General features: G+C 37.9%; 1 protein-coding gene across 10 annotated transcripts in view; it reads right to left on the minus strand.

Annotated features, from left to right (window-relative positions):
• Positions 1–7: 7 nt before the first annotated feature.
• The window catches only part of ABI1 (abl interactor 1), a 123,247-nt gene continuing 96,092 nt past the window's right edge, over positions 8–27,162 (minus strand). For 2 of the 10 annotated variants that reach the window (XM_089533407.1, XM_089533406.1), the window contains 6 exons: positions 24,756–24,896; positions 19,940–20,040; positions 15,610–15,786; positions 12,542–12,628; positions 7,990–8,175; positions 8–2,690 (listed from right to left, as the gene is read on the minus strand). In XM_089533407.1, the coding sequence (XP_089389533.1) occupies positions 2,515–2,690; positions 7,990–8,175; positions 12,542–12,628; positions 15,610–15,786; positions 19,940–20,040; positions 24,756–24,896 (868 nt within the window). In that variant the 3' untranslated portion in view covers positions 8–2,514. Of the gene's footprint in view, positions 2,691–7,989; positions 8,176–12,541; positions 12,629–15,609; positions 15,787–18,404; positions 18,456–19,939; positions 20,041–24,755; positions 24,897–27,162 lie in introns of all 10 variants that reach the window. The other 8 variants (XM_089533414.1, XM_089533409.1, XM_089533404.1 and 5 more) reach the window with 7 other exon arrangements.

The following is a 27,162-nucleotide window of genomic DNA, read 5'->3' on the forward strand; positions in this document are numbered from 1 at the left end:
CTTCCATTCATTCTGGCAGCTAATTTACCAGACTGTGCCTAAAACTACAGTTGCAGAACATCTTGGCTTGCTTCCAGAACAGTAACCATTTTTTTTAAAAGCAGTTATCCTCACTGAAAGAAATATAACTAGGATTTATATGAAGTAAAAATGTTTTATTGAAGGAAGCCATACAAAATGATGAAACATGATCTGTCTGTTAAACTGGTAGCAATGCCCTGTGCCCGTGTTTTTTTAATGAGGAGGGTTCTTGTTTCACGTGGGCACTGTTTACATAGTTCTGTATTGACACTGAAGGCCACAATGAATAAATACAATCAATGTGTTGAAAACCTCACTTCTGTAATCCCTGGTGTGTGCTGGGACTACAACAAATAGCTTGAGTGACCTAATTGCCTATTAGAATTTCAGAGTATCCAGAAAATGTAAGGAGATTGGTTTATTATAAAAGACTGTACATAAAATTTTGGTAATTAAACAGGCTATATACAGATTAAGAGATGTTCCAATTTATAAAGGGAATACAGAGATTTTATGGGTTGCTAATTGTTCTCAAAAATAACATGTTAACAATTAGGAAAAGGCAAAAGAAAAGCATTTAATAATAATTAGGTTCATTTAAGGTAAGAAGGCAAAGACTCCTTCAGTGTTTATTGTCACACTAGAAAATAACTGCAACTGCTTTCACACATCCAGTACATCTCCTTTTTATCATTTAAGAGTTTAATACCCAGGAGGGTAGTGCTTTTAACACCCCAAATAAAGTTTTACTAAATAAAAAGGAAACAATTCCCTTACTAATTCATAGTCTGTCTTAGATTATCTAAGTAATACAGGTTTTGTACAAACAAACCAGAAACGTCAGCTGACCTCGTGCTCAAAATGGAGATGTCAAAGTGCACATTTTGTAAAAGGAGCAAAATAAGTTATGACAGCTTATGTACTGTGGTGAGCTGATGTTGTCGCCTTTCAAGCAGATGCATGGATAAGCATCTTTGATATTGTTCACTTTCATCTGGGCCCATATATTCTGTGTATTCATACATCCCCCACCAGCAGCATACAGTGAATGTGGACAAGTCAGTAGCAAATCCTTCCAAGTAATGCAGTTTTCCTTTCAGCAGGATACGAGACCTTCATAGTTAAATGGACAAAGCTTAAGTGAAGTAAATAAAATTTTAAAAAGTCATTGGTGATTGTTTACTCCTACCCCATGGGTTATGGAATGTTAAGAGTGGCAACAAAGCATTCATGAAAATACAATGGTTTGTAACCAGGACCCCTGGTCATTCTGTAACAAGTAAAAACAAAGGGCTACAAAATGTTAGGGAAAGGATTCATAATTGATCCTAGTGGCAGTAGCCATATTTAGATATACGTTTACACATTTTATGCTAGATCAGCACTATAGGTTTGGACAGCTCATCACATGTCAAAAGACGGATAGGCACAAATTTCTGCTGCACAGATGCCCCTGATGAGTCTGCTAAGACTGGAGAAGAAAATATCAGATGTCCATACTAGGTCTCCTTTACTCTTCAATAATAATAATAATAATAATAATTTAAAAATCCCCTTGCTCTGACAATAACTATTCAAAGAGGCATGAGTGGTAGTCTTCTGATGTTGTCATTTCAAATCACAAAAAAATGAAGCTAAGGTGTTGTGCAATTTTACATGCAGAAACTTGTTTTTCCTTCAAGAGGATGTTTCATTTTGGACTTGCAATCAAAAAGTGTTCCTGCTGGTAGGGGGGAAATTTGCTAAATCACTGCTTTAATATTGCTTTGCAAAGCAAGCCAACAGAAGTAATGGACAAGACCTTTGGTTCACTTATGTATTTATGAATGGAAAAGTCAATGCAAATTTACTCATAAAAAACTCAGGTACAAATTACATACACATCATAAGACCACCCATCTTTGATTCACATGAACACCTCAGAGACTCAAATGACTCATTGGAATAAACTTTTAGTGAAAGTACTCCAGGTAAAAGATTACAACAAATTGGAAGCATCTTGGATTTTTCTGGAAAAAATAGTATAATTCAATACATAAGTTTGTATGCATGCTTTTAAACAAATACTATATTTTGAGGATGAGCAGGAGTCTAAACAAAGGTAAATGACCAGCACTATCAAAATTTTCAACCAGATTTCATGTTAGTCTAACATAGTTGTTAGTTTACCATGCTGCACTGAAAAAATGGCACAATTTGAATCATGAGTCATTAAATATTATATACCCTACTTCCCCAGAATATTTAGGCTGGCCATAAAAATCAACAATGCATTAACTAAATAAGCATAATCAGTAATAAACAGTTGCTTGTTTTACAAACTCTGTAGAGACAAATGCTTACGGATGAACATTCAATCATACCATTTCAACAGTATGGCCTAAAAAGATGGGCACATTTTAAAAGAGTATTAAGACAAGTGTTAACTTTTAAGTTACCCTTTGTAAATAATTATGGCATGACTGAATACAAGACCTGACCTGAAGAGGGAACTTAATCCGCATAGTGCATGATTGATTCAACATAGTTTCCAGGAAACAGGCCAGTCACTCTGTTGCAAACGCCTTCATACCAGCCATCATCATTCTTCTTGATAACATAAATGATTGCACCCTCCATGAATGACAGCTCATCATCCTTGTCCTTTGTGTAGTCATATATGGCAACAACTAGAAACAAGAAGAGAGTCAAATCAATTTTGCAGTATATCAGGATCAAAGCAGTTTCAGGGGCTTACTGCTGTTTTAGAATTTAGCCTGCAAATTAATCAGAAACAGACAGATGCAAGCTAACAACCAGACCTAGACTTTGTTGTTGTTTTCCACCCTCGAGTTGATCTCAACCCATGGCGACCCTGTAGAGGATCTGGCATTATAAAGTGCAGCATCTGCATTTTAACTGCAAAATGATAACTTAGTGGTAAAGCATATGCTTTTGCATGCATGGCATCCCAAATTCAGTATCTGGCACCTCAAAAAATCTTGGGCAGCAGGCCTGGGAATAATTTTTGATTTCTTGAAGAGCTGCTGCCAGCCCAATTACTACTGGACTAGATGGAAACATATGATGCAAGGCAGTTTCACACATTTTCCCAAATTTTATCAGTAGGAAATATATGTGAAATCTAACTCCCCAAACTTTACAGATAGTACCAATTTTTGATCTGAAGCTTTCATTGTTACAGACATATACCCATCAAATGTTGGGGCATGTGGTACATATTTAGCATGACCGTTGTAACATTTGGTCAGAAACCATGCCTAGATATGAATTTCACTCCCCTTATTTAGTTAAGTAATAGTGGCCTGTTTCAAAGCCTCTGTAATATATGATGCTTTACAAAGCATCATACAATTACAAAGGCTTGAACCCTATTGTTAGTCTCAACTAGCACAGATTCACTGATCAAGTGGTCTATAGTGAATCAACACTAAAGCTTTTTTTGGGTGGGTGGGTTCCAGGCTGTATGGCCATGTTCTGGAAGAGTTTATTCCTGACGTTTTGCTTGCATCTGTGGCTGACCACAAATTATGGAGTCGAGTGCAGGTGAAATGTCAGGAATAAATTCTTCCAGAACACGGCCACATAGCCTGAAAAAACCACAAAAAAACTATGGATGCTGGCTGTGAAAGCCTTTGACTTCACAGTCAACACTTCAATAAGTCCTATTGATTCAGTAGTTCTACTCTATATAGGACTACAACTTAGATTCAGACCAAAGCTTGTTACAGGAGGAACAGTATCAAAAATATTAAAAGAACTATATTACTTAATATCTATGCATTTACTAACCCATCTGCCACCACCCCCATCCTGGTAATGACCTGCCAGGTCAACTTTATTGACAAATTGTGAGTGAAGTTGTATTATGGACCAAGTCAGCATTTACCAAGAGCACCAGGCTGGAAGACACCATAGCATAGTAATCAGAATCCAAACACATAGTAAGAAAGCTACACAGTACAGGAACAAGCAGACATTTGCCTCTCCTTTCCAGATTACACACCAAATTTACAACCAACATAAACTACACTCAGTTTGCTCCAGATAAGCAAAATCTGTATTCATGCTACCACTCTTCATTCCAACATCCATTACATTTATCATTTCCACCCATCTTCTGTAATCACTCACATAATTTGTGAGTGTGCCCACCTACTTCATTCATTACAAGTATCCTTCCCAAGTTCCCAAATCAGTATCTCAACATTAAAAAGTTTACTAACTTCAATATGTGAGGCAGACTTTGCTGTTTCGTCCCTCATCTACCAAAAGAGAAAGAGAAAGATGCCAGCCACAGATGCTGGCGAAACGTCAGGAAGAAACTCTGCTAGAACATGGCCACATAGCCTGAAAAACCCACAAAAAACTAGACATACTCACTCCTTGGTCACAGGAAAAGCTTTACAAATGAACTTATGGGAGATACGTAGGAATTACCATTAAAAAATAAAGGCTAAGTGTGAAATACTGTACACCTAAATGGAAAACAGATTACAACCCAAGGATTTAAAGATCAATGGCAACAAACTTGAGTTCTCTTGTAACAACTAATACAAGGTAGGAATTAGTATAGTCCCATTTGGTTTTCCCCAAATAGAAACAAATATGCCACATAATGGTAAAACTTCAAAAGTTGCCTTTGCTTGTCCTTTGTACACTGGGTCATTTGGAAAGTTATTTCTGGAAAACCATCCTTCTGAAACAAACAAGATAAACTAAATCCAATTTGCTTTATTAATGGATTATTTGCCTTCTCTCATTCCAAAGTGTTTAAAGGTACATTTTAAGATTTTGCTATACTGTTTTTTCCAAAATGTACCTGACCACTGTGAGAACGAGAATCACTATACCTTTTAACCTGAAAAGCCTTTGTTATGCAAATCTCATTGATATGTGAATGTTTGATTCCAATGATCTAAACTCATTCACTGAACAGCTGACCAGATCAGTTTCTCTTTGCTACTTAGTAAGAGGTAGCACTCATAGTACATTTCAGTGATGGAAACATTTTAGAACTACAGTTGGCCCTTCTTATACACAGATTATTTATATACAGATTCAAGCATCCACAGTTTGAAAATGTTCAAAAAAGTATAAATGTCAAATATCAAACCTTGATTTTCCATTTTTTATAAAAGACACCATTTAATGGGACTTGAGCAGCCACAGATTTTGTTATCCACAGGGGATCTTGGAACCAAACCCCAGGGATAATAAGGCTCCACTGTATTGGTCATGTTTAAATGTCATACTGAAGCATAATATGAACAAGCTTTGCACTGATACATCATCCCACCACCACCACCACCAAGGCTGACAAGATGTACTCGGAAGATCCATCTGTTTAACCATGGCTTGTCATGTAGTCTGGGATGATGAACCAAAGATAACATTTGTTGTTGTTATGTGCATTCAAATTAATTCTGACTGCTATTGATCCCAGAGGGGTTTTGCCAATGCCTTCCTCTGAGGCTGAGAGAATGTGACTTGCCCAAAATCACTTAGTGGGTTTACATGGCTGGGTGAGGATTCAAACTCTGGTTTCCTGAAGTCCTAGTTCAATACTCAAACTTGTATACCACACTGGAACTATGGTTAGAATTCAAAGACTTAGTCATGTTAGGGGTGAAACAGATTGGTGGAAGGGGTGGCTTGAAGATGCCCCTTCTGAAGACAGACTGGGGCCATGGCGAACACCACAGCCTCAATCCTCCTTTTCCCCAGTCAAAAAAGGAACAACTCTTTTCAGCCAGCAAAAAGCCAGCTTTTCCCACCACACTGCAGCCAGAAGCCGGCTTTAAGACGGCATACAAACACTGCACTGCTGGAGTATCTTGAAGCCATCCACGTGTAAATGGCCATGCAGCTTGTAAACGTGGCACTCCAAAGCCGCCCGGAAGGCAGCACAAAAGAGCAGTCTGTTTTATTATTATTATTATTATTTAGGTATTTATATCCCACCCTTCAGCCCTAATGGCTATCAGGGCGGCTTACATTTATTATTATTATTAACCAGACGGTTCCCTGCCCGAGTCAGTTTTGGCCCTGAGTCTAGAAAATCAGTATGCAAAGGGATCTTGTAGCACCTTTGAGACTTACTAAAAGAGAGAAATTGGTAGCATGAGCTTTCATAGACTTTAGCATAAATAATAATAATAATAATAATAATAATAATAATAATAATATTTTATCCTGTCTCTCCAATGGATTGAGGCAGGTTACAACAGTAAAAAATTACAATAAAAACAATAAAACACATACATGCAACATCAACATTATAAAATCGTATTAAAATCACTAAAAACATCAAAATTTGTGCGAGACATCTTGCAGTAGTCAGGGTAATCCATATCAGTGGGAGTAGGATGATCAGTCAGGGAAGGCCTATCAGAAGAGATCCGTCTTGATGGCTTTTTTTTTAAAGCCGACAAGATTGGAAATATGTCAGATCTCTTCCAACAGGCCATTCCATAATTTAGGAGTGGCCAATGGAAAGGCCCTCTGGGTAACTGCAGCCAACCTGGTTTTTATTGCCTGCAATAAATTTTTCCTGAGAACCTGAGTACACGGGGTGGATTGTATGGAAGGAGGCATTCCCACTAGTAAGCTTGACCCAAGCCATTTAAAGGTTATTACCAACACCTTATACTGTGCCCGGAAACTAATAGGCAGCCAGTGCAGGGATTTTAGGACTGGTGTTATGTGGTCGCCTCTAGATTTTCCAGCGACCAATCTGACTGCCATATTTTGAACTAACTGAAGTTTCCAAACTAAGCACAAGGGTAGCCCCATGTAGAGTGCATTAAAGATGTCTAGTCGAGAGGTTACCAGCATGTGTACTAACAATTCTAGGTCCCCTGGCTCAAGGTAGGGTTGCAGCTGGCGTATCAGCCGAAGCTGATAACAAGCACTCCTGACCATCACATCTATCTGAGCTATCATTTGGAGAGACAAGTCCAGGAGTACTCCCAAGCTGTGAACACAGTCCTTTGGGGGAAATATGACCCCATCTAGGACTGGTTGACATATCTTCATACCCGGATTAGGGGTCCTTACAGCAAATACCTCCGTCTCATCTGGATTCAGTTTTAATCTCCTACATCACCTACATGCATCTGAGGAAGTAGGCTCAAGCCTACGAAAGCTCATGCTGCCAACTTCTTTTTTTCAGTTAGTCTAAAAGGTGCTACAAAATCCCTTTGCATACTTGACTATGGTTAATTTTGTATATGGCAACTTTGATCTGTGGTTTTTTAATCTTAGCCTTGTTAATCACAGTTCTGGTTTAAATGATTAGCCAGCTGTGATTATGTAAAATGGGAAGTTCCAAACACCTTTTTCTCAGCCATATGAGAAGACACTAGATTAGGCATGCCAGAGGTTGCTGTGACTCATTCACAGTGTATTAAGCTGTGTATTAAACTTTCAAATGCAGTTGACATCTTATTAATTTTTAGATATATCCTATGAGCTAAGCCAATAATATTTTTTCATTGTGCATTCTTAGTGGGGGGAAGGATTCTGTGGTTGTAAACTAGTTCTTCACACAAGACTTCCCCATAGGTCTGCAGTGAGATTAAGTAAGATAGCTAAAAGTGTTACTTTTAGATATACTGCAAAAACACTGTGGGTCCTATATAAGGGGAAAAGTGGGTTATAAATAAATACGTCAGTCAGTTATAAGGAGTCATTTTGTTCTCTTTTCATACAAATGTGTTATCACTTAGCCAATGTGGTGTAGTGGTTTTGGTGTTGGACTATGACTCTGGAGACCAGTGTCTGAATCCTCCCTTAGCCATGGGACCCCACTGGGTGACTTTTAGGCAAGTCACAGTCTCTCAGCAGATGGCAATGACAAACCCCCTTTGAAGAAACTTGCCAAGAAAACCCAGTGATAAGTTTGCCTTAGAGTTGCTATAAACTGGAAATAATTTGAAGGTACACAACCAGAAGTTAGCATTTTACCTTTCTCAATATAGTTTTTAGGTGCCCAGGCAGGATCTCCATCTGCATACGGATCACTGTACTGCACTACTGCTGCCTCTTCATCTTCATAGTCCACTGGCGGCGGTGGTGGAGGTGGTGGAGAGTCATCAAACATAGGCATCTCATCAGGTGGAGGTGGTGGAGGCGGAGTTGGACTATCGGCAACTAGAAAGTCAGTGAAAGGAGGATCTCAGTTAAGTATTCGGCAAATACTTATAAACACACAGCCAGGAGCTTCATATCTTCTACAGAGGCTAAGGGCATGCACTACGGTACCATGCACAGATTAGAAACGAATGCTTGAGGTGTTAAAATGCTACAATATACAGCCTTGCAAGTTATTAGCAGCCACATAACTATAGATGGCTATTTTCAAAGCAGACACTCCAAAGCCGACCTCTAGCAGAAGGTGCAATGTACATTTTCTCACTTTTATGATGCCAAAGGTTGCATCACTTCCTGTTCAGGAAGCTGAGGTGGAACCTGCTGAATATTGCAAGCTCAACTGTAAATGCATCATTCTGGTAGTTTCAACATTGTTTTATAAGTTTACTTTTGCTTTAAGGCTTTTATGTAGACATAAATATAGACATCAGTACTTCACTGCTGAAGGCAATCCTAGGGCAGTGTACATGAAATTATAAAAAGTAATATAACAATAAAAATCGAACAAAATCTATAAAGCCAACAACTAAAAAAACTAGAGGAAGGGAATGTGTGGCCCTCTAGATATTATTGGATTCCAACTGTCATCAGCCCTACCAAGCACAGTAAGACATTCTGGGAGATACAGTACAACTAGACGATCACGTGTTCCTCAGCCCTACTTTAGCCTTTGTTTTAAAATTTCAGAATTCTCTGCAAAATGTCTGGGCAAAAGTGAATGTTTTAATTTAGTATCAAAAAGAAGAAATAATTGGTGCCAAGAGGGCATTTCAGAGTTGCAGTACCACAAGAAAAAAAGCCTTACTCTGAATTAACTTCTAGACAGAAAGCCACTAGTAAGAGTACAACTTCTAGTTCAGTCCCATCCTAACTTAGACATTGATGGATGAAATATAGGTCTTTCTCAGGAAATCTACAAAATATCTCTTGCCCTCTTCTGCTGATATTGTGCAAGAAAGAAAACTATATACTGTATATACTGTAAATGTCTCAACAGAAGAAGTGCTACCAAACCCTCCAACTCACTTTCACTCACTTAAAAAATTCTATTTAACTCTATTCTCTTTAATGCCAGAGATTTGCTGGGTAGCAGTCATTTTATTTGGGGCAATCTTATTATTTTCTTGACCCACAATCAACAAGCCAAACTCAATTACTGGATCTGGTGCAGTTTGTCTTTCCTTTTTCTCCAAATGCAAAGCCTTCTCCCCTTTGTCTGCCTTATCTTCTGTAGCCCTTTTCTTTTTATGAAAAAAAATTCCTTAATGCTCTATCTAATGTAATGTGTGTGAGCGAAAGGAAAAATATGTCTAGCTGGCAACCCATGAAAGAAAAAACTAACAGAAAAGGGAAAGGGAATCAATGGATGTAACAGAAATAATAATATTAGACTCCTGCCTAGTCAGTGTGGAGAACATCTCAAGAGGGTGTGGATTGTTCCTCCTTGCCCATCCAGAGAATGTTCAGGGAGCTTCAACACATTCTTAAAACTTAACACTTCAGGCACAGCCCCCAACCTCCATGACAAACCTATGTACCTCCAGTCTTATATCCCAACATGCACATTGGCTAGTATCCTAAATAAGAGCCCCCTAGCTGTAATACAATAGGAAGATGATTCTGACACATACAGCAGTGTTGGAGCAAAGTCAGAAAGAGCAAGATAAAAACCAGACAAATTCACCTATAGTCACGTAAATATGTGAATTCAGCCAGCCATCAAATCACAGAAGCACTTCTATTAACTTAGCATACACTCTCAGAAAAACCATTTTCATTCCAGAATTTTCTTTAGCTTAAGAACAAAATAAATGCTATTAAGAATCACAAAATTTCATCTTATTTCACCTAATGAAAATTCATTACCCCAAAGCTTTTCAGTATACACTGGAATATAGCTGGAGTATATCATTTGTTTGTTTTCCAAGATACCCAAAAGTCAAGTTAACATAATGGAAAATAACATAATAAAATGTTCAAAGAAGGTAAGTCTCCATGCCTCTTCATTTAATTTAGATTTTAAGAAGCTGGGTGGGTTTTTTTTTTTAACCCACCAGTTTTCTGTTTATTCATTATTTTAAAATGTTGCAGGTAGAAATTCAGAAGTAATTACTTGGATTTATCTAAAATACATGCAGACCCTAATATTATATAGCTCTATAATGTCACTGAGCAGAACTCATTAGCTATAGTTAATTTCCCCTTTATAAAGTGTCCTCTTCACATCTGAATTTCATATAAGCTTATATAGACTCTCCTTACTGCACTGATACTGGTTTTACCTTTGAACTGCTCAAGAGAAATTTAATCCATTTAATCTCAATTATGTAGTTGTATTATTGGTAAAACTAGGGCAGGACACTCCTTCACTACACACATTAATGTATATTCTGCTAATGTATATTCAATACATCTGTTAGATGATATTTTTGTTTATCATTTTCCAGAAAATAGGTTTCAATAAAGTGCCTCTAGAATACCATAAAAACTAAAGTACATGCCTATCTTCCAACTATCCTAGAGCTAAATGAATTGTGTCCGGTAGAGCATTCTCAGCTAGGGATCAGCCAAGTGGGAATTCCCAGATCTCTCTTTCTAAACCACTGAAAACCTAGGAACTGGAGTGCTTTTAGTGGAATTAACAGCTGTAGCAGAAGATCTTTATCCATATTACAAAATTTTAAAGTGTTTATTCCACACATGAAATAGTGAGTGTGCTAGTCCCATTGCCTCTCCCATTGTTTTGCTTGTGTGAAAAGCAATGTGGCTGAAGAAGAGAGACTCTCAGCACATGTAGGCTCTCCATCTAAGCCAGAATGCAGGGAAATCAGTGTTGTGGCAGAGAGCCTCCACAACTAGAAGTCTCTTCAGATCCGCTGCTTTTCACATGAATAAACTGGCAAAGGACGATAGAGGTAGCCCACTCCATTCACTCCTATGTTGAATAAACACCTTGAAGAACATCTGAAAAGGATATTTCTTGCAGTCCTTGTTGGATGGTTGGGGGAATGAGTTGCTGGCCAACAACTTTTGCTTCCTATTTCAGCAGCACTTTAGGCAAATAATAATAATAATAATTTGTTTTATTTATATACCGCTATTCCAAAGATCATAGCGGTGAACAGCAAGTAAGCTAATTAGCAAGTAAGCTAATTTGCCCCCAACCGTCTGGGTACTCATTTTAGCGACCTCGGAAGGATGCAAGCCTGAGTTGAGCTTGGGCCCTTTTGCTGGTCTTGAACTCGCAACCTTGTGGTTTTGAGTGAATGGCTGCAGTACAGGCATTTAACCACTGCACCACCAGTGGACCAGTGTCTTCAGTCTTGCTATGATTTTGAAATTTATCATACATCCTTATTTTGACAGCTAGTTTTGTCCTGCATGCTACTCTCATGAAATTTTTTAATATCTGTTGTGTCACTGGACATTTTGTTGTGTCACTGGACCAATATCTGTTGTGTCATTGGATCAAGCTGAACAAAAAATAATTCTTTATCTGAAATATTTACAGTGGACCCTTGTTATATGTTATATGGTTCCAAGATCCCCCATGTATAACAAAATCCGTGTATGCTCAAGTCCCATTAAATATAATGACATAGCAAAATGGTGTCCTTATAAAAAAAATGGAAAATCAAGGTTTGATATTTGAAAATTATACTTTGTTGGAACATTTTCAAACCGTGGATGCATGAATCCATGTATTAAAAAAATCTGTGTATAAGAAACAGCACACATACCAGTCTTTCATAGGGCTTCTCATTCAAATAATCTGCCATTTAATCTCCAGACTTCAAATGATTATATATAAAAATATGTGTGTGGTTTTTTTCTCTCCAATATATGATTATTTTATTTTAAACAAATGCTTTCAATCATTTTATAAAATCAACTTAAATGTTAGAGCATCCTTCTGGGATCAAGATTTTACCTGAAAACAGGGCTGTTAGTTGTTATTTTTTTTCCACTGCACTACGCATACATACACACACATGTGCGTATATATTTGTGTAAATATATCTAGGGAAAAAAATAATCATAATCACATACACATACCCCCCTCCCCTGTCAATGAGCACAGCCATAGATCCAAAAATGCCAATAATAATAATAATAATAATAATAATAATAATAATAATAAGGCTAAAAAGCAGTTTAAAAAACTGAGACGGCACCCTTCGATTCCACAATGGCAGTAGACTGCAAGACATAATTAGCATCTCAAGTAGGGGGGGAAATAAAGAAAATTTCCCAAACAACAAAATCTAAGAGCACTGTGTCACTGGCCAGCCATGCATGCTAGGAAAGCGAAAGAAAACGAGAGAGCCGGCTCTACCCACTGGAGAAGCTGAGCTGCCAAACTTACTGTTTTCCTGTACCCTGGCCACGAAGCCTGTGAGAGGTATCTGTGGAGTCAACTGAGGCATAGGGGGAGGGGGTGGAGCAATAGAAACTGGAAGCAACACACGCCATAAACAGGGAAGTAAACACAAATACAGGAAAAGAAAGGAAAACAAAAACAAAAAGCAGCTGTCAGTAACAATGGATCACAAAACAAGGTATGCAATGAACAACAAAAAAGCACACAACAGGACCTCCTTCAAAGTTTGCTTTCCCAACAATACAACTACTGCTGAACTTGGTTTTAAGCCACTGGGGGGGGGGGGGGGGGTTACTAAGTACAACTGGAGGTAAATCCACTGCGCTGTATTTCAAGTTTCACTTGAGTGTTTTAATTTCTTTCTTCACTTTCCACATAGAAGCACTGACATCTCAGAAGCACGTGGGGTCTTGGGGCAAAGCCTTACAAGGAACAGTAAAATATCAGAAAAGTTTCAACGTTTGATGCAGGAAGCACTAAGAGCAGATTTTGCAATAAAGCCCCATGGAAAAGAAAGTGAAATTGACCATGGTAAGGACTGTGCTTTGCAACTGACTCTGAAATTAAAATCTAGAATATGAAAATTGTTAAAGAGCTGCTGAACTGCCCTTAAACATGACACTGACCATTATATTATTTCAAATAAAGTCTACACATAATTGAAGGCTTTTAGAAAATGATTGGGACTTAAAAAATAGATCGGCTTTTAAAATACTGCAGTGGAATATATACAATTCAATTTCTATTTTTGACACCTGACAGCCTCCAAAAAAGTATATGCTTGAGAACAAAATAACTTTGTCTCTGCTTGTGGGGCAAACTTGATACTTCCAGATGACCTGTGCATGGGAATCAATGGGCTTTATTACTGCATTTCGGTTAAATCAAGATGATACAGTTTGTCCCAACATACTGTGCTCAGCTGTTAAAATAGCAGTCAAAACCTTCAATGGCAACATCAACAAGTTACATAATGTCACCAAGATGAAATTTGTGTATAAGGTGGCTTCTAATTATTATTTTTTTAAACTTCATTAGGTTCATGAGGTTGAATTGTGAAGTGAAGGTTGATAGTTGAATTGAATTCTAGGTGAACTGTGAAAGAAATGGCAGTGATTTGAAAGGACTCAGAAATATGTCAACAAGGTGCCAAAGAAGTGGATGTTATTTATGAATATTATTATGCACCTTTCATTTTCAAACTTGCATAACAGAATATGCTCAGCATCCTCAAACTGGACAAATGTATGCGGAATCTACATCAGACGGAGACAAAACCTTCACCTTATGAATTTATCAAAATCTTTCGTACATCTGTGATCAATCTATATCTAGATTATTAAGGCCTTCCATTGTTTCAGTTTTTATTTTCAAAGTACCTTTGCATGTAGCCACCCAGACTTGAAAACCTTAAAAACCCTGAGAATGATTATCAGGGTATATTTCTATTGTAGCACTTATTCAAATCTAGATTCAAAATGTCTTGAAAGCTCTGTGTTCAGCAGAGTAATATGAATGGAATCACAAATTTGAAACAGGTTCCAAGTATATTGTCATTTTAAACAGTGCCATCATTTGGAATTTGCATTTTGACAATTAAATCCAGCACTCAGGTCACTTCAAAACCACTTTGTTTCCCCTATGTGCCAATGTACACAGCACACAACACACAACACAACAAACAGTTTTACAAATATTTCGTTTCCAAGATTTATTTTTTTATTGCAGACTTTTTCTCTGCCCAGTTCCCATTCCCCCAAACTAGGTCTATCTCTTTGCATGGAAAAGTCAGCAAAAGGGAAGTAGGACATTTGGAAGCTCTATTGTCAATACTGGGGTGTTAAATGAGAAGTTTCAGGAAAAGATTAAAACTAGCAAACAAAAATTAGTTGCCAATTTAGGGATTATGTCTTTATCTGAACAAAAATATGCATTGTAAAAAAAACCTCCATGAAATTGCATTACAATGTTAGTCAATGAGGACATTTTCTGAGGATGCTTTTGTCATACTGAAAGATGGCCACCTGAACATGTTATAGCTCTTTGTATTTTCATTATTTCTCACTTGTACTTTCCCAATGAATATAGCAGATAAACCAGAGCATCACCAATCTATTTACCATCTCTCAAATTATGGACAGGGTTGAAAATCTAACTCCATCCTATAGTCCACTTCATATGGAAAGGAGACAGGGAAAACTTACACATCAAGTGTGCCTCCCCCCAGGACATCCCTGGACATCTATAAGGGAAAAGAGCACTGAGATATGGCCTACAAGCATCCAGACTCATGCGGAAGCTGATACAGCACATTCTGATTTCTGAAACAAATTATCAGCCATTTGAGGCTGGCCTACGTCTGTACCACTGTAAAATCACAGACCATATTCAAATGCAGCACTCCCGCATGAATATGCAAGTCCAATGAAGATGGTACATGGGATGTAAGGGGAGAAATAAGTTTGCTCTTGTTCTTCTCTATCTGACCCACCAGGCCAGGAGCAGAGAATTTCTTATCCAGCCTGACTAGTTTACCATGGTCCTTAATAATGATACTGTTGCAGCAGCTAGAAACAAGGAAAAGGCTTAAGGAAATTAAATTAGATTTTAGGCAATTATTTTAATTGAAGTAAAGAAATAGCAACTTTGCTAAATTAATCTTTCAAATGGATTCTTGCCTAGTAAAACAAAAGGTTAAATTCGTAGGTCTAGTTCAGATGTAGTGATCTTGGTTCTAATAAAATCACAATCAGCTTCTGATCCAAAGTCAGAGATTAAAGCTGCAGTTTCCCAGTTCAGATGCAACAAGAAGCTGTGGCTCATTAAACCATAATAGGATTGCCAAAGCCAGACACACAAAGGGAGGAAGGGACAGAGATATAGCATGCCAGCTGAAGACTTGTCCCTGGCCCAATAAACCATGGTTTATTAGATCAAGACAGTTACATCTGAATAAGGCCTGAACAAACCCCAAAGAAATGCATGACCTTCAAAATGGTTTGCACAAAAGCAGCCCCAGGAGTTCTGTGCTCTGCAATAACCCAGCAGCTTACTTGAATTTTGAGAATAGAGAGGCCCGCCATTAACATGAGGTTGAGCAGAAAATGGAGCGGTCACAGAAGGATTCCGCCTAAATCCACCAGAAGAGGCTGAAGAAGTAGTAGAGTTGTGTCGGGAAATCTGCCTGGTCATTGTGCCGTACTGGGAACCAGGAGCTGACCCAGGAACAGCTAAAACGCAGGAGTCAAAAGGAACCAACAAGACATAAGCCAAAACCAAAACCAAAATGAAGAAACACCTTAGGACAGACTGAGTGTTGGGAAAAAAAACAGAGATGTGAATGGAGATGAATTAAGAGATGTATGAAGCCCAAAGTACAGCAAACATAAAACCCAAATCCACAAAGTTCATGAAGAAGATTAGGAAGAACATCTAACGTGTGTGTGTGTGTGTTTTCAGTGGAGAAGGGGGGATTATTCACCCTGCAAAGACTGATCTTCAACATTTTTACTCTGTCAGCAGCCATTTAAATATGCAGACTGTGGTGTAGATAAAATTCAGTTGCTTACGTTGCATCAAAGAATTTTAAATCCAGTATCTTTCATATTATCAGGGGAAAGAAAAGAGTAAGATGGAAACAGTTTCTTCCAAGTTATCACAAATATTATTAGCTTTCAAAAATGCACCAGACTTCCAATTCCCTCCAAAATGAAAAAAAAATCAATTTAAAAACAAGTTTTGTTAAAAAAACAAACCCTGCAACAAACCAGGTTAAGTTTGCCCCACTGCCCAATACAATACTTCCCACTATTCTCCCAAAATCATGAAGACCTGACTCTCAAACGCTTTCGTAGGACTTAAAATATGAGATTCAGGGTATAATAGACAGCTTTTGTTGTTAACATCTTAGAACCATCAGTAGTCTTCACTATCAATCTAGAATTTATTGGCTATCTGTCAAATTTACATTAATTGTTATATAAACAGCGATGATCTGTTGAATCTATTCACAATTCTGCCAGTTTACTTGAATAGCAAACATTTCATGCTCTTTAATCTAAAGTGCAGTAGTAAAGCATGCAAATATCTTATTGGCTAATGTATAAGACTTTTTCTTGTGGCTCTTCTAAGGCAGTTAACTGTTTTGAAATAAAATATTACAGTACTGTATACAGAAACATATGTTATAAATATATGACAATGGTCTGAAGAATCAAGGAGTTATATCCAGCAGTGACTTTCCACTAACAAAAGTTGTTTCCATTTGCACAAGCCAGGGAGTCTAAGTACTGCCAGACCCTTTATTCACTGCAGTTACTTGAAAATTACTCCTGTGGGGGAAACCTCAAACATTGTATGGAGGGCTGCAACAAGTAGGAAGAGTCAGCAGTAACTGGGGACCTCATTTGTCACAACCAGAAGTACTTACCACTAGCAAAAAAAGCCACCACTGGATACAACCTTGTTAGACTCTTAATATTAACAGAATGTTCACTAATGTTACCCAGGTCAAAGCCTCTCAAGTTCGTGTTTTGTAAATGTCAGTATGATCAGATCAAAATAATTATTTTAAGTATACAAAGTAAGTAGAGATCTTGGAAAAGTTACTTTTTTGAACTACAGCCCCATGCTGGCTGAAAGCTGTAGCCCCGCCAAAAGTAAATTTTCCAAGCTCTGACTAATACAAACTTTGCTAAATATTTTGGATATATTTGAAAGTGAAGATTATGTTATTCAGCTTTATGCACATTTCAGTTTTTATTATTTGTAAAATCAAAGGCTATCCCAAAGAGAATAAAAATGCATCTCCTTTCTCTAGAGGTATTCTCATAACCAAGACTGTGCATTGCCAACGCAATGGGAGCTGTCAATGTCCACTAATATTATTGTGCTGTATTACACATCACTGAAAGAGTGTATGGCAGGGATCTCCTTAACTCCCATTACATGGCTAATAGTTGGTGGCGAGAGTGTAGGCATGGCAATGGCAAGCCACATGGGAGTGAATTCAGGAAAATGTTTATGTGAAATTTACACATTCTAGATACAAGTGACTTATGGTCACAGGATTGTAGCTGGATTCGTGCCCCACTGAAGTTCCTACATAGTGAAAGAAGGAAAAACGTGGACAACAAACCATTTCGGATATGAAATCTAGTGCCTACTGGTCAATTAGATATTTGTAAGAACATGTGTTTTTAAGCAAATGTATCACTGTTAAAATGGAACAGTCGATCATGGATTCTAGGATGAAAAGGACAGCAGACAAACTACAGGTGATTAAATTTAACCTATCCTGATATACAATATATCACCCTTCCTCATGCTGTTCCCTCTACCACAGATGTGCTAGATTACATGGCTTGCCCATGCTGGTTGGGGATAAAAGAAGCTGTATCCTGGGGACAGCTGGTTGGGAAGGGCTACAATATTAATTTGGATGAAACACACAATACAAGTATGTGCCTGCATACATACCATCAATCCCTAGCATGTCCTATTAGAAGGTTCTTGAGCAGCAAGACCAAAAGACTTTAAGGAAATACTGCCAATTAAAGTGTAGACAATTCTGGGCTAAAAAGCAATATGAATACACGAAGACCCCCGTGTTTCTATTTAAACCTTCAGAGGCTTTCACCGCAGAAAAATTAAGTTGGGATTAGTTTAGTTAAATCCCCATTCTTTTGTTATTATTCTACAAGATCTCACTCACAGACACACACACAACAAAACTCAGAATTATATACGCATTAGTTGGGGGGGGGGGGGAGAGGAGGAAAGGAGAGTGGAATTATTAAATGTTATATCAACAAACTGCTGTAATTCCAGCACACTCAGAAGATCTCACCTATCATACTGTTCATCATGAGCGGTGGGGGGACTGGTGGTGCTGGTGGAGCTTCAGGAGGAGAAGGAACAGATATGTGTGCTATTAAAACAGTTCAGACTGCCAAGTCAGGTCTTGGTCCAGACAGAGTTGAACCTTTTAAGATACTGTGGAGATCCTGATTGGATATAGGTGCCTATTTATAGTGTGGAGAGAGCTGCCTGTAAAGTCACTGGGAGGAAATGCAACCAACTCATGCAATTTCTTCCATTTGGTTGCATGGCAAACCGTATTTTAACATGTCTCTCAGAAATAATGAGGTGGGCAGTAAGGACAAGATCAGGTTTATCATGATGACAATTATAATTATCATCATCATCATCTCCTCAGCCATGGCTACATGCTGGAGACTAGCATACCATGGGATGGGATTACATGCACCTTGTGGTAAATTCACAAGTAGATACCACTGGAACAAACAGCTATCTGCATACATCCCCCACTGGCAAATAAATACTATACTTCATATAAATACTGGAGACACAAACCATAGGCCTTGATCCAGATAAACAGTCCAATGATGATACAGATTTTTGCTTCCTTTCCTCCAGACTGATTAACATTTTCTGTGCAGCATGGAAGAAATCCACACATATGCAACTGGATCAGAACACATCTTCTACAAACCCCCAAAAGGTGCTTCAGCATTCCATGTGGAAGCTGAATATAACAAGATGGGAAGATGACAATGGGTGATTCAGTAGCGGCAGCAGAGGTGCACTCCCAGCATACTCCCTCCATTTTTTCCATTCTGCTTCAGGGAGTGGTGTGCTGAAATCAGATGCCATTAGCTTCCAAAATAGGACTAACATATTTAAATAGCCACTGCTCAGGGGTTATTCTAGATGATGATTTAGCTATGCTTGGCTATGCTGAAAAAAGTAAGAAAGAAATGTACTGTCCCCTCAAGGCATCTTTTCAAAACATCAAGAGATGAATATACAACTGAAGTTTACTTGTGGGGTTTTTCCCCCCATGTGAAGCTGAAAGCCGCTCTTTGATCTTTTTATTTCTTGTGTGCTCAGTCCTTTCATTAAACTGAATTGTAAAACAGGACCAGTCCCAGAAGAGAACATGGAGAACGGTGTTCTCTTTCACCCCAAATTTTAATATAGTGACTAACAGAAATTTATTGAAGTAAACAATCTGAAACAGTCTGATAAAGCATAGCCACTGAAAAGGGTGATTTAAATAAGTAGCAAAGAATGGTGGTTTGCTGCACTCTACAGTTTTTCTGAACTGTCTTGAAAGAATCTGAACGTTGTGAATAAAATTGTTGTTATATACTATGATAGTGTGCCTCAGTTTCATTTAACAGACTGATCTTATTTCATCTATTTATGGATTTTCAGAGCTCTCCTATAAAGATGGAAAGGTAACAAATAAATATCCCAAATATAATGTTAAAAATATTTAAGTTGCTCTTCTGGCTCAAACAAGTTTACCAGAAGCATCTGAACATATTCTGCAACAATAAAGGCTAGTCAAGTAAATACCTTGGCCAATAGTTGGTGGTGAGGGTGTAGGCACGGCAATGGGAATGCCAATACTGCTACTTCCACTGTTTTCTCGACTGCCACTTCCTCCACTACTACCACTGTTACAAACAACAAATAAAGAAGAGTACAAGGAGATAAGCAGGTGTTCTGCAAGAACAGCGATTTTAATACATACAGCATTAAAATTAAATCAATAGTGAGACAAATTACCTCAATTTCATGACAAAGCCAGGAGCTATAAATTGAATCTATCCAAAAGACAGAGAGAGAGAGATCCTTTCTGCCTATTATCATATCAGCAGAGCAGAATGCATGAAATTGTAACAGATACAGAGGTAATTAGCTAGGTCATTAGATACTAACACAGAGACCCAGTTTTAGCTATCCTAGTATTTAATTAAAAAGTGTAAAGAACACTCTGAGAACTAAAGGACTGTTAGACTACATAATGCTCTAAATGGTTACAGGAAGCCTAAAGTAATTAAGGGCGATAAACTGCATGTTAAAAAGCTTCCAACATTAAGTGATTTGTTGTTCCAGTGTGATGGGCACTGAAGAACTTCCCTTGCTCCTAAAGTATCAGGAAAGCATTTTAGGATTGTTGCAAAAACAAACAAATACCACGTAAGGTGCTTCTGTCTTATGCTGCCAATATATAGAATCTGCACATGTTTTACAAATCAAGCATCACAAATTTGCACGAAATTTCTCCATTGAAAATGTTCAACTAAGCATAGAATTGAGGAAAAGGGAAGTCCTATGCAATCAGCAAGCCATCCATGACTGCAGAGTTCAGCTCTCCATTACCTTCTTCTCCATACCTCACCCCTTTCCCCTCCATCATCCCCCCACAAAAGTTTCCTCAGGCTCTGACTAGTGTGCATAAACTCTGGGAGCCCTCCTTGGCCTTTCCACTCCTTCTATGCCCCATCCCTGCAACACCTGATAAGGATGAGACATGACACTGAGATCACTTCCAGCAGCTCTTGCAGAGACAATTGAGCAGCGGGATGGACAATACACCAGCAGGATCCCCATCCTGTATCATTGCTCTGTTAGCTGCTGGGAGAGGGCATTCAGAGTGGGTGTCATCAATATGCCAATGATACCCAGCTCTATCTCTCCTTTACAACTGATGCCAAAGAGGCTGTGGAAGTAATGGATTATTGTATGGATGCAGTAAAGGCCTGGAATGAAGCTTAATCCACACAAGATGGAAGTTTTGCTCAGCAGTAGTAAAGCAAATTTAGGATTGGAATCACAGTCTGTTCTGGATGGGGTTGCTCTCCCTCTGAAGGATCAGGTTCATAGTTTGGGAGTGCTCTTGGACCCAGTCCTGCTCCTGGAAAGACAGGTTGCTGTAGTAGTGGCCAGGAGAGCCTTTGCACAGCTTCATCTGGTGCACCAACTGTGACCTTTCTTGGGGAAGACGGATCTGGCCTTAGTTAGCTCTCAATTTGACTACCATAATGTGCTCTATGTGGGGCTGCTCTGGAAAAGTGTTCAGAAGCTGCAGTCATAGTGTCAGGTGTGCATTTTAGATACCATATAACACCAGTTTTGAAAGAACTACACTGGCTTCCTATTTGCTTCCAAGCTCAATTCAAGATGCTGGTGTTGACCTACAAAGCTCCAACATCTGATAGCTGAAAGACTGCCTCCTCTCATATGAGTCTGCTAGAAATCTGAGATCTTTAGAAGAGGCCTTGTTGCATGTCCCAATATCTTGTGAAGTTAGACGGCTGGGTACATGTAACAGGTCTTTCTCTGTAGCAGCATCTCAACTGCAAAAGTTCCTAATCCAAGGAAATTAGGCCCCCATGTCTTTTAAACTTCCAGTGGGCAGCCAAAACATGTTGTTTTGCATGACATTCAGTGTTTGAAGCTGCTGTTTTAACTGTTTCAAAACTGGATTCTAGGATTATTTTTAGACTCTTTTTAGAATTTTAGGAATTTTAAAAGAGTATTTTAGTGTGTTTTTAAACTGTTTTTATTTTTATACTGTTTTAATTGTTTTTTATTTGTTCATCACCCTGTTGGCTGGGAGGTGATACAGTGATACTTTAAATGAATGAATGAATAAATAAATAGAATGGTAATATCCCCTTACAATGAAAACATTGAGCTGCAAGGAGCCTTCAAGTGGGTCAGAATTTAGCTGACCCAGACACTCAAACCAAAAAAAGAGTTAAGTATGCTTGCCAGTTAGCATAAAGGCCACTGAATGCATTAAAAATGAAAATAAATGAAGTAGACATATATTAAAATATAGTACCGCTGAAGTCTGCCTACTTATTCAAAACAAGGCAATGTCAATGCAAGCATTCCAAATAAGTCAAACACACAACTGCAGAAAGAGAGGTATCAGAGTTTGCAACCAGAATCACAGCTCATTCCCACAAAAATTAGTCCTCCGCATGCCAAAGATCTTGAACTTGTTGCCATGGTTACAGCTGCATTTCATACCACAAACCACTTGTGACACTTAAGAGTCCATTTCTGTTGCCTCAAATAATGGATGCACAGGAAGGGATTTATACAACTGTTTTAAATAAGAAAATGTTTTAACTAACTGCAGGCTTTCTCAAAATAGAACTATTGTAATTTTGCAAGATCTACAGCAAATGTCAAATGTATAAACTTCCATTACGCTGCTCAAACAAAATCGCAGTGATGCTCATTAAAATGACCACTGTTATGCCTTTAGCCATTAATGTAGTCCAAGAAACTACAGTACTGGAAAATCGTGCCTCTAGTTCCCTAAAGCAAGCAGCTGTGGTATATTCTTCTCCAGAGGATGACTGACACTTCTAGGGAGCAAATGTGGAATACGATCAAGCTTCTGTCCATTCAGAAGAAGCTTGAGCATGTACTGATGAACGGGATAGAAATACTGCATACTATTTTCAGGGTGGACCTGAGGACTCTTTTATATTATTAAAAATAATCACTTGGAAATTCCTGGGACTGTAACACATCAAACTACAGGGGTGGGAGTGATTTGCACATATGAATTCTCATTGAGCAAAAGCTCTGCAGTGAAAAGTAACTGCATTGGCATGTTAGTTTTGCATGAAATGAATGAAGTTTTGTTGTTTGCCATATATACTCATGTATAGGTCGCCCTAGTGTAAAAGTCGAGGTTTTGGGGCCAAAAACCTGGATTTTAATATGGCCCGTGGATAAGTCAAGGGTAAAACTGAAGAGCATGTAACCAAGGATATAAAGGATGTCATGTTCGCTCTCCTTGTGTTTTCCTAGCCCAGCTGTCTCCTCTGAAAGCAACCGGGATGGGTAAAGGCTTGAGGAGAGAGCACTCCCGCATTCTACCATATTATTACCATACTGACTCATCTATAAGTTGTCCCAGTTTAGGTCAATTTTGAAGTATAAATTCTTCTACTTATAGACGAGTATATATGGTAATCTAAGGACATATTCAAATAAGAATCCACCTAGAACTTGCAGTCTGATGTGGAATTATGCCATGTGCTGGTAGCCACAAGAATGATAATTACTAGCTCTTGTAGTTGTCATAGAATTAATGCATTCTCTTCAGCAGGAAAGAAAAAACAAAAAGAAAAACCATTCAGCTGGCTATGTCACAAAAGAAGCTTCAGTAGAAATTTAGCATGTGTAAATAGAAATAAACAAATTTATACATGAACTTACATAATACTGTGAACTGCATAAAACTGTGAACAGTTTTAAGTTTGAAAGATATGTCATTTTCTACTCCTCACACTACTTACAAAGAATTTTGCCCTTCTCAAGTATAACTGACAATGTAATATATGTTTTTGTCTTTACAAATTACTGTTATTGAAAATCTTAGTATTCCTCTCTGACTTTGAGGTCTTCAATTTTAACTCTTGAGTATGTAAATTTGTTGCAACTATTCATTGGTGTAATTTATCCTGCCATTCCTTCAAAGAGTCAGAGTAGTTGGCATGTTGGTTCTATGTGTTAGGCAGTCAATATTTGTGGACACCAAGACTAGCTCTCCATTTTGAAACTGGCTGAGAGTTGAAGAATGTTTTTTTAAGAAAGAAAGAAAAATCTGTCTTGAGCCCCAGTCTACCTTTCCAATTTAAAGTTAGAGAAGTGAAATCAAATTGAAGTTGTGCAGACTGAATCCACGATTCTACTTGGCTATGGAGTCTTTATAGAACTGCACAACTATGGGGATGATATTTTTCCCAACCATGGATCTTGGGAAGGGATTAAGACTATAATATATGTCACCACATCATGTTGAACAGATGATAGTGAAACGTGTTATGTGACAAGTAAAATTTCCTGGGCTGTTGAATGTAATGAATGGCCTGTGAAAATCCTCTCTCTTCTAAGAGTCAATTGGCATTTGACATTGGCACCTTAACCACAGGCTGTAAGTAAGCCTTGTTTCAGTTTACCTCCAAATAGTAGTTTCTAAATGGTGGAACAGATCAGTCTAGCAGTGAGTAGAAGAATCAATGTCATGGATAGGTATGTTCCCTGAATCCTGCTAAAACAGACATATGGATTTTCTTTTTTTAAAAAAACTGGTGAGCTTTAAAAATAGCAAATACCATATATTTAGAAAGCCTTCGGAGCTGCCATAGTCTACTGTACCCAGGGTGCTCTAGATGTTTGGAATTACAACCTCTACAACCTCTCCTTGACCACTAGCCATGCTGACTGTGGTCCACAAGGTTTGTAGCAGAAAACATCTGGGAGGCACCATGTTGCCCATTCCCTCTGTACTAATCTAGACTGAGCAAAATTTGAATCCAGATTCTTATCACATCAGTCATAAAGTCTCAAAGTATACCTGTGTGTTCTGGGTCTCTGGTTCAATGATGCCGTCCTTCCAGGACTGTGCTGGCTTCCAAGTCTTGCCGGACTGGTCATGTAATCATTAGGGACTGTTGGTGGCTTAACAGGCTCCAAAGTCTTATATGGAGTATTCCGTCTAGATAAACACAGAGAGACAAAAGACTTCTTAATTTACAAGGAAAACAAGTTGTTGTAATGTTACCATACAGCTTAGTATGTGTCACTGGCATGCTGAAGTATTCTTCTGAGGCATGATACACTGTTAAAGGAAGAGTTGCCTATTTGATGACGTAGGCTCTTATATATTCAGACAGCACTTAGACTTTTAATATATGTGACTGTAATAACATCTTGTACCCATTCACAACTGATCAACAGTAAGATGATGCTCTTAGCCCACAAAAGAGAAACCAACTGTCAAATATGTGGCCTTTCTACAATGCCATTATCACCTTTTCTTTGCCTCACAAGTTGGAATTCACTGAAAACAGTAGTCAAGGGAAGCACAATTATAAAAAGATAGATATAAGAATTAAATGTATGCCAGAAGATTGCACAACGTCTGTATGTGTGAAGCCAAAGGATTAGTCCCATAGCCAGCTCCCGCGAATACAGTTTTCCCCTAGACTCTGTTGGACTACAGCTCTTACAATCTTGCAACCTGCACAGCTGGCTGCAGGATTCTGGGAGGTGCACTCCAACACACCTGGAGAAATCTAGGCTTACAATCTAACTGCTAGTCATAATTATTTTATGATTCAGGTTTTAGTGGTTTAATGAAGTTTGGATTTTACTCTGCAAAAGATGACATCTCTGTCAGACTCTACTCCATTTCAGCTACAAAATTAGAAACCTGGCAAGTGCTTTCCTAACATATAGAAACTTGCAAAACAAGTTTAAAGTATTGTTTTAATGTGCTAAATATGATTAATACGAATACTTAATGAATTTATATGCCTCATTTTGAAAGGAGGCAAATATAAACATGATAAATATTCCAAGGTAAATAACAAGAACACTGATCATATCTGAAGGGCTTTCTCTCCATCCCACCAATTTCCAAGGCTTGGTTAGTGGGGACCAACAGATGTATCTCTATAAAATTAGTATTGGAAACAATACCAGGTAGCAATAATATAGGCTGCTTGATGGATTCTATTTAGTAGAACAGCCAATGGCAGTCTGCTATATTATTGCCCTAGTGTTTGACTAGAAGCCCTTGGAAGTGTTGTGCCAAGTACTGAATTCTTTATCTGAATTTAAAACAGGCTTTGAGATACACTTTGAATCAGAAGAAAGCTTCTTTTTACAAAAAATACTTCGGCCTATCCAGGTTCCAATACAACTATATTGTACCTAAGAAAGTCACTAGCTCTATAAATTAGAGAATTACTCCTAGAATTATAGTTCAGTAAAATAATGAGTTCCTTCAATCCTCTTGGTACTAAATAGCACAGGTATTTTCTAAAATTGATGGATCTTGACAGTCTTTTCCCAGCTCTTAGCAACTTCTGTCTGCTCAGTGCAGATTTATATATCCATCTATTTCTATCTCCTGTTCTGTAAAATGGTTTTGCGCTAATGGCTCATTTCTATCCTGGACTGTCATCTTGAATTTTATTTTTGTGAAACGTCCACTTATAACCTACATTACACAGTTTCTGCTCTGAGTGATTTCTATTTGGCAGCTTCTACTTTTAATGACATGTAAAACTTTTCAAAATGATTGTAAGGTCTGTTTAAACGTCTACTAAAATCTAAAATGGAAAGAAGATTAATTAGAAAGCAGAAAACACCATTAAAAAATACCTAAACACGTTAAAAGCAGATTCACACACAAGAACATTTAAAAAGTAAAAACATTTACTTTTTAAAAATGCTTCAGTCCCAAGTCAACAAGTCAGCTACATATTGGAAGTAAGTGTAGATGCAGCTCTCAGCTGAAGTTCTAAATATTAAATGCATTTGGATATTAAATATTAACTATATTTGGATACAGCTCCACAATTCAAGTATCCATTAAAGTACTACTGATTCCATGCCAGGTTGCTGAAGCATAAATTTGCTAAACTGGCTTTGCACATTTCCCAAAGATGGTGAGTGACATTATGCATTAGTTTCTATCCACAGCAAGAGAGCTATTCCTTCTATGCACACATACATATGCATAACTGACTTACTGAGCCAGAGCTAAAGTTATTTTCCCAGGTCTAGTGTTTTATCTTCTAGCTCAAGCAATGCTTCTTAAATGCCTTGAACTTATTTATTTGAAATGTTTATATACTGTCCTACTGGCAATACTCAACTAGCAATGGGGGATTACAATATAAAAACAAAAAAAGACTAAAGTCACAATTTTAACTATTAAAAACAAATCAATAACTTAACAACATCAAAACTAA

The sequence above is a fragment of the Sceloporus occidentalis genome, unplaced genomic scaffold, assembly GCF_023333645.1.
Source record: "Sceloporus occidentalis isolate IW3139 unplaced genomic scaffold, rSceOcc1.0.p SCAF_7, whole genome shotgun sequence".
NCBI lineage: Eukaryota > Metazoa > Chordata > Lepidosauria > Squamata > Phrynosomatidae > Sceloporus > Sceloporus occidentalis.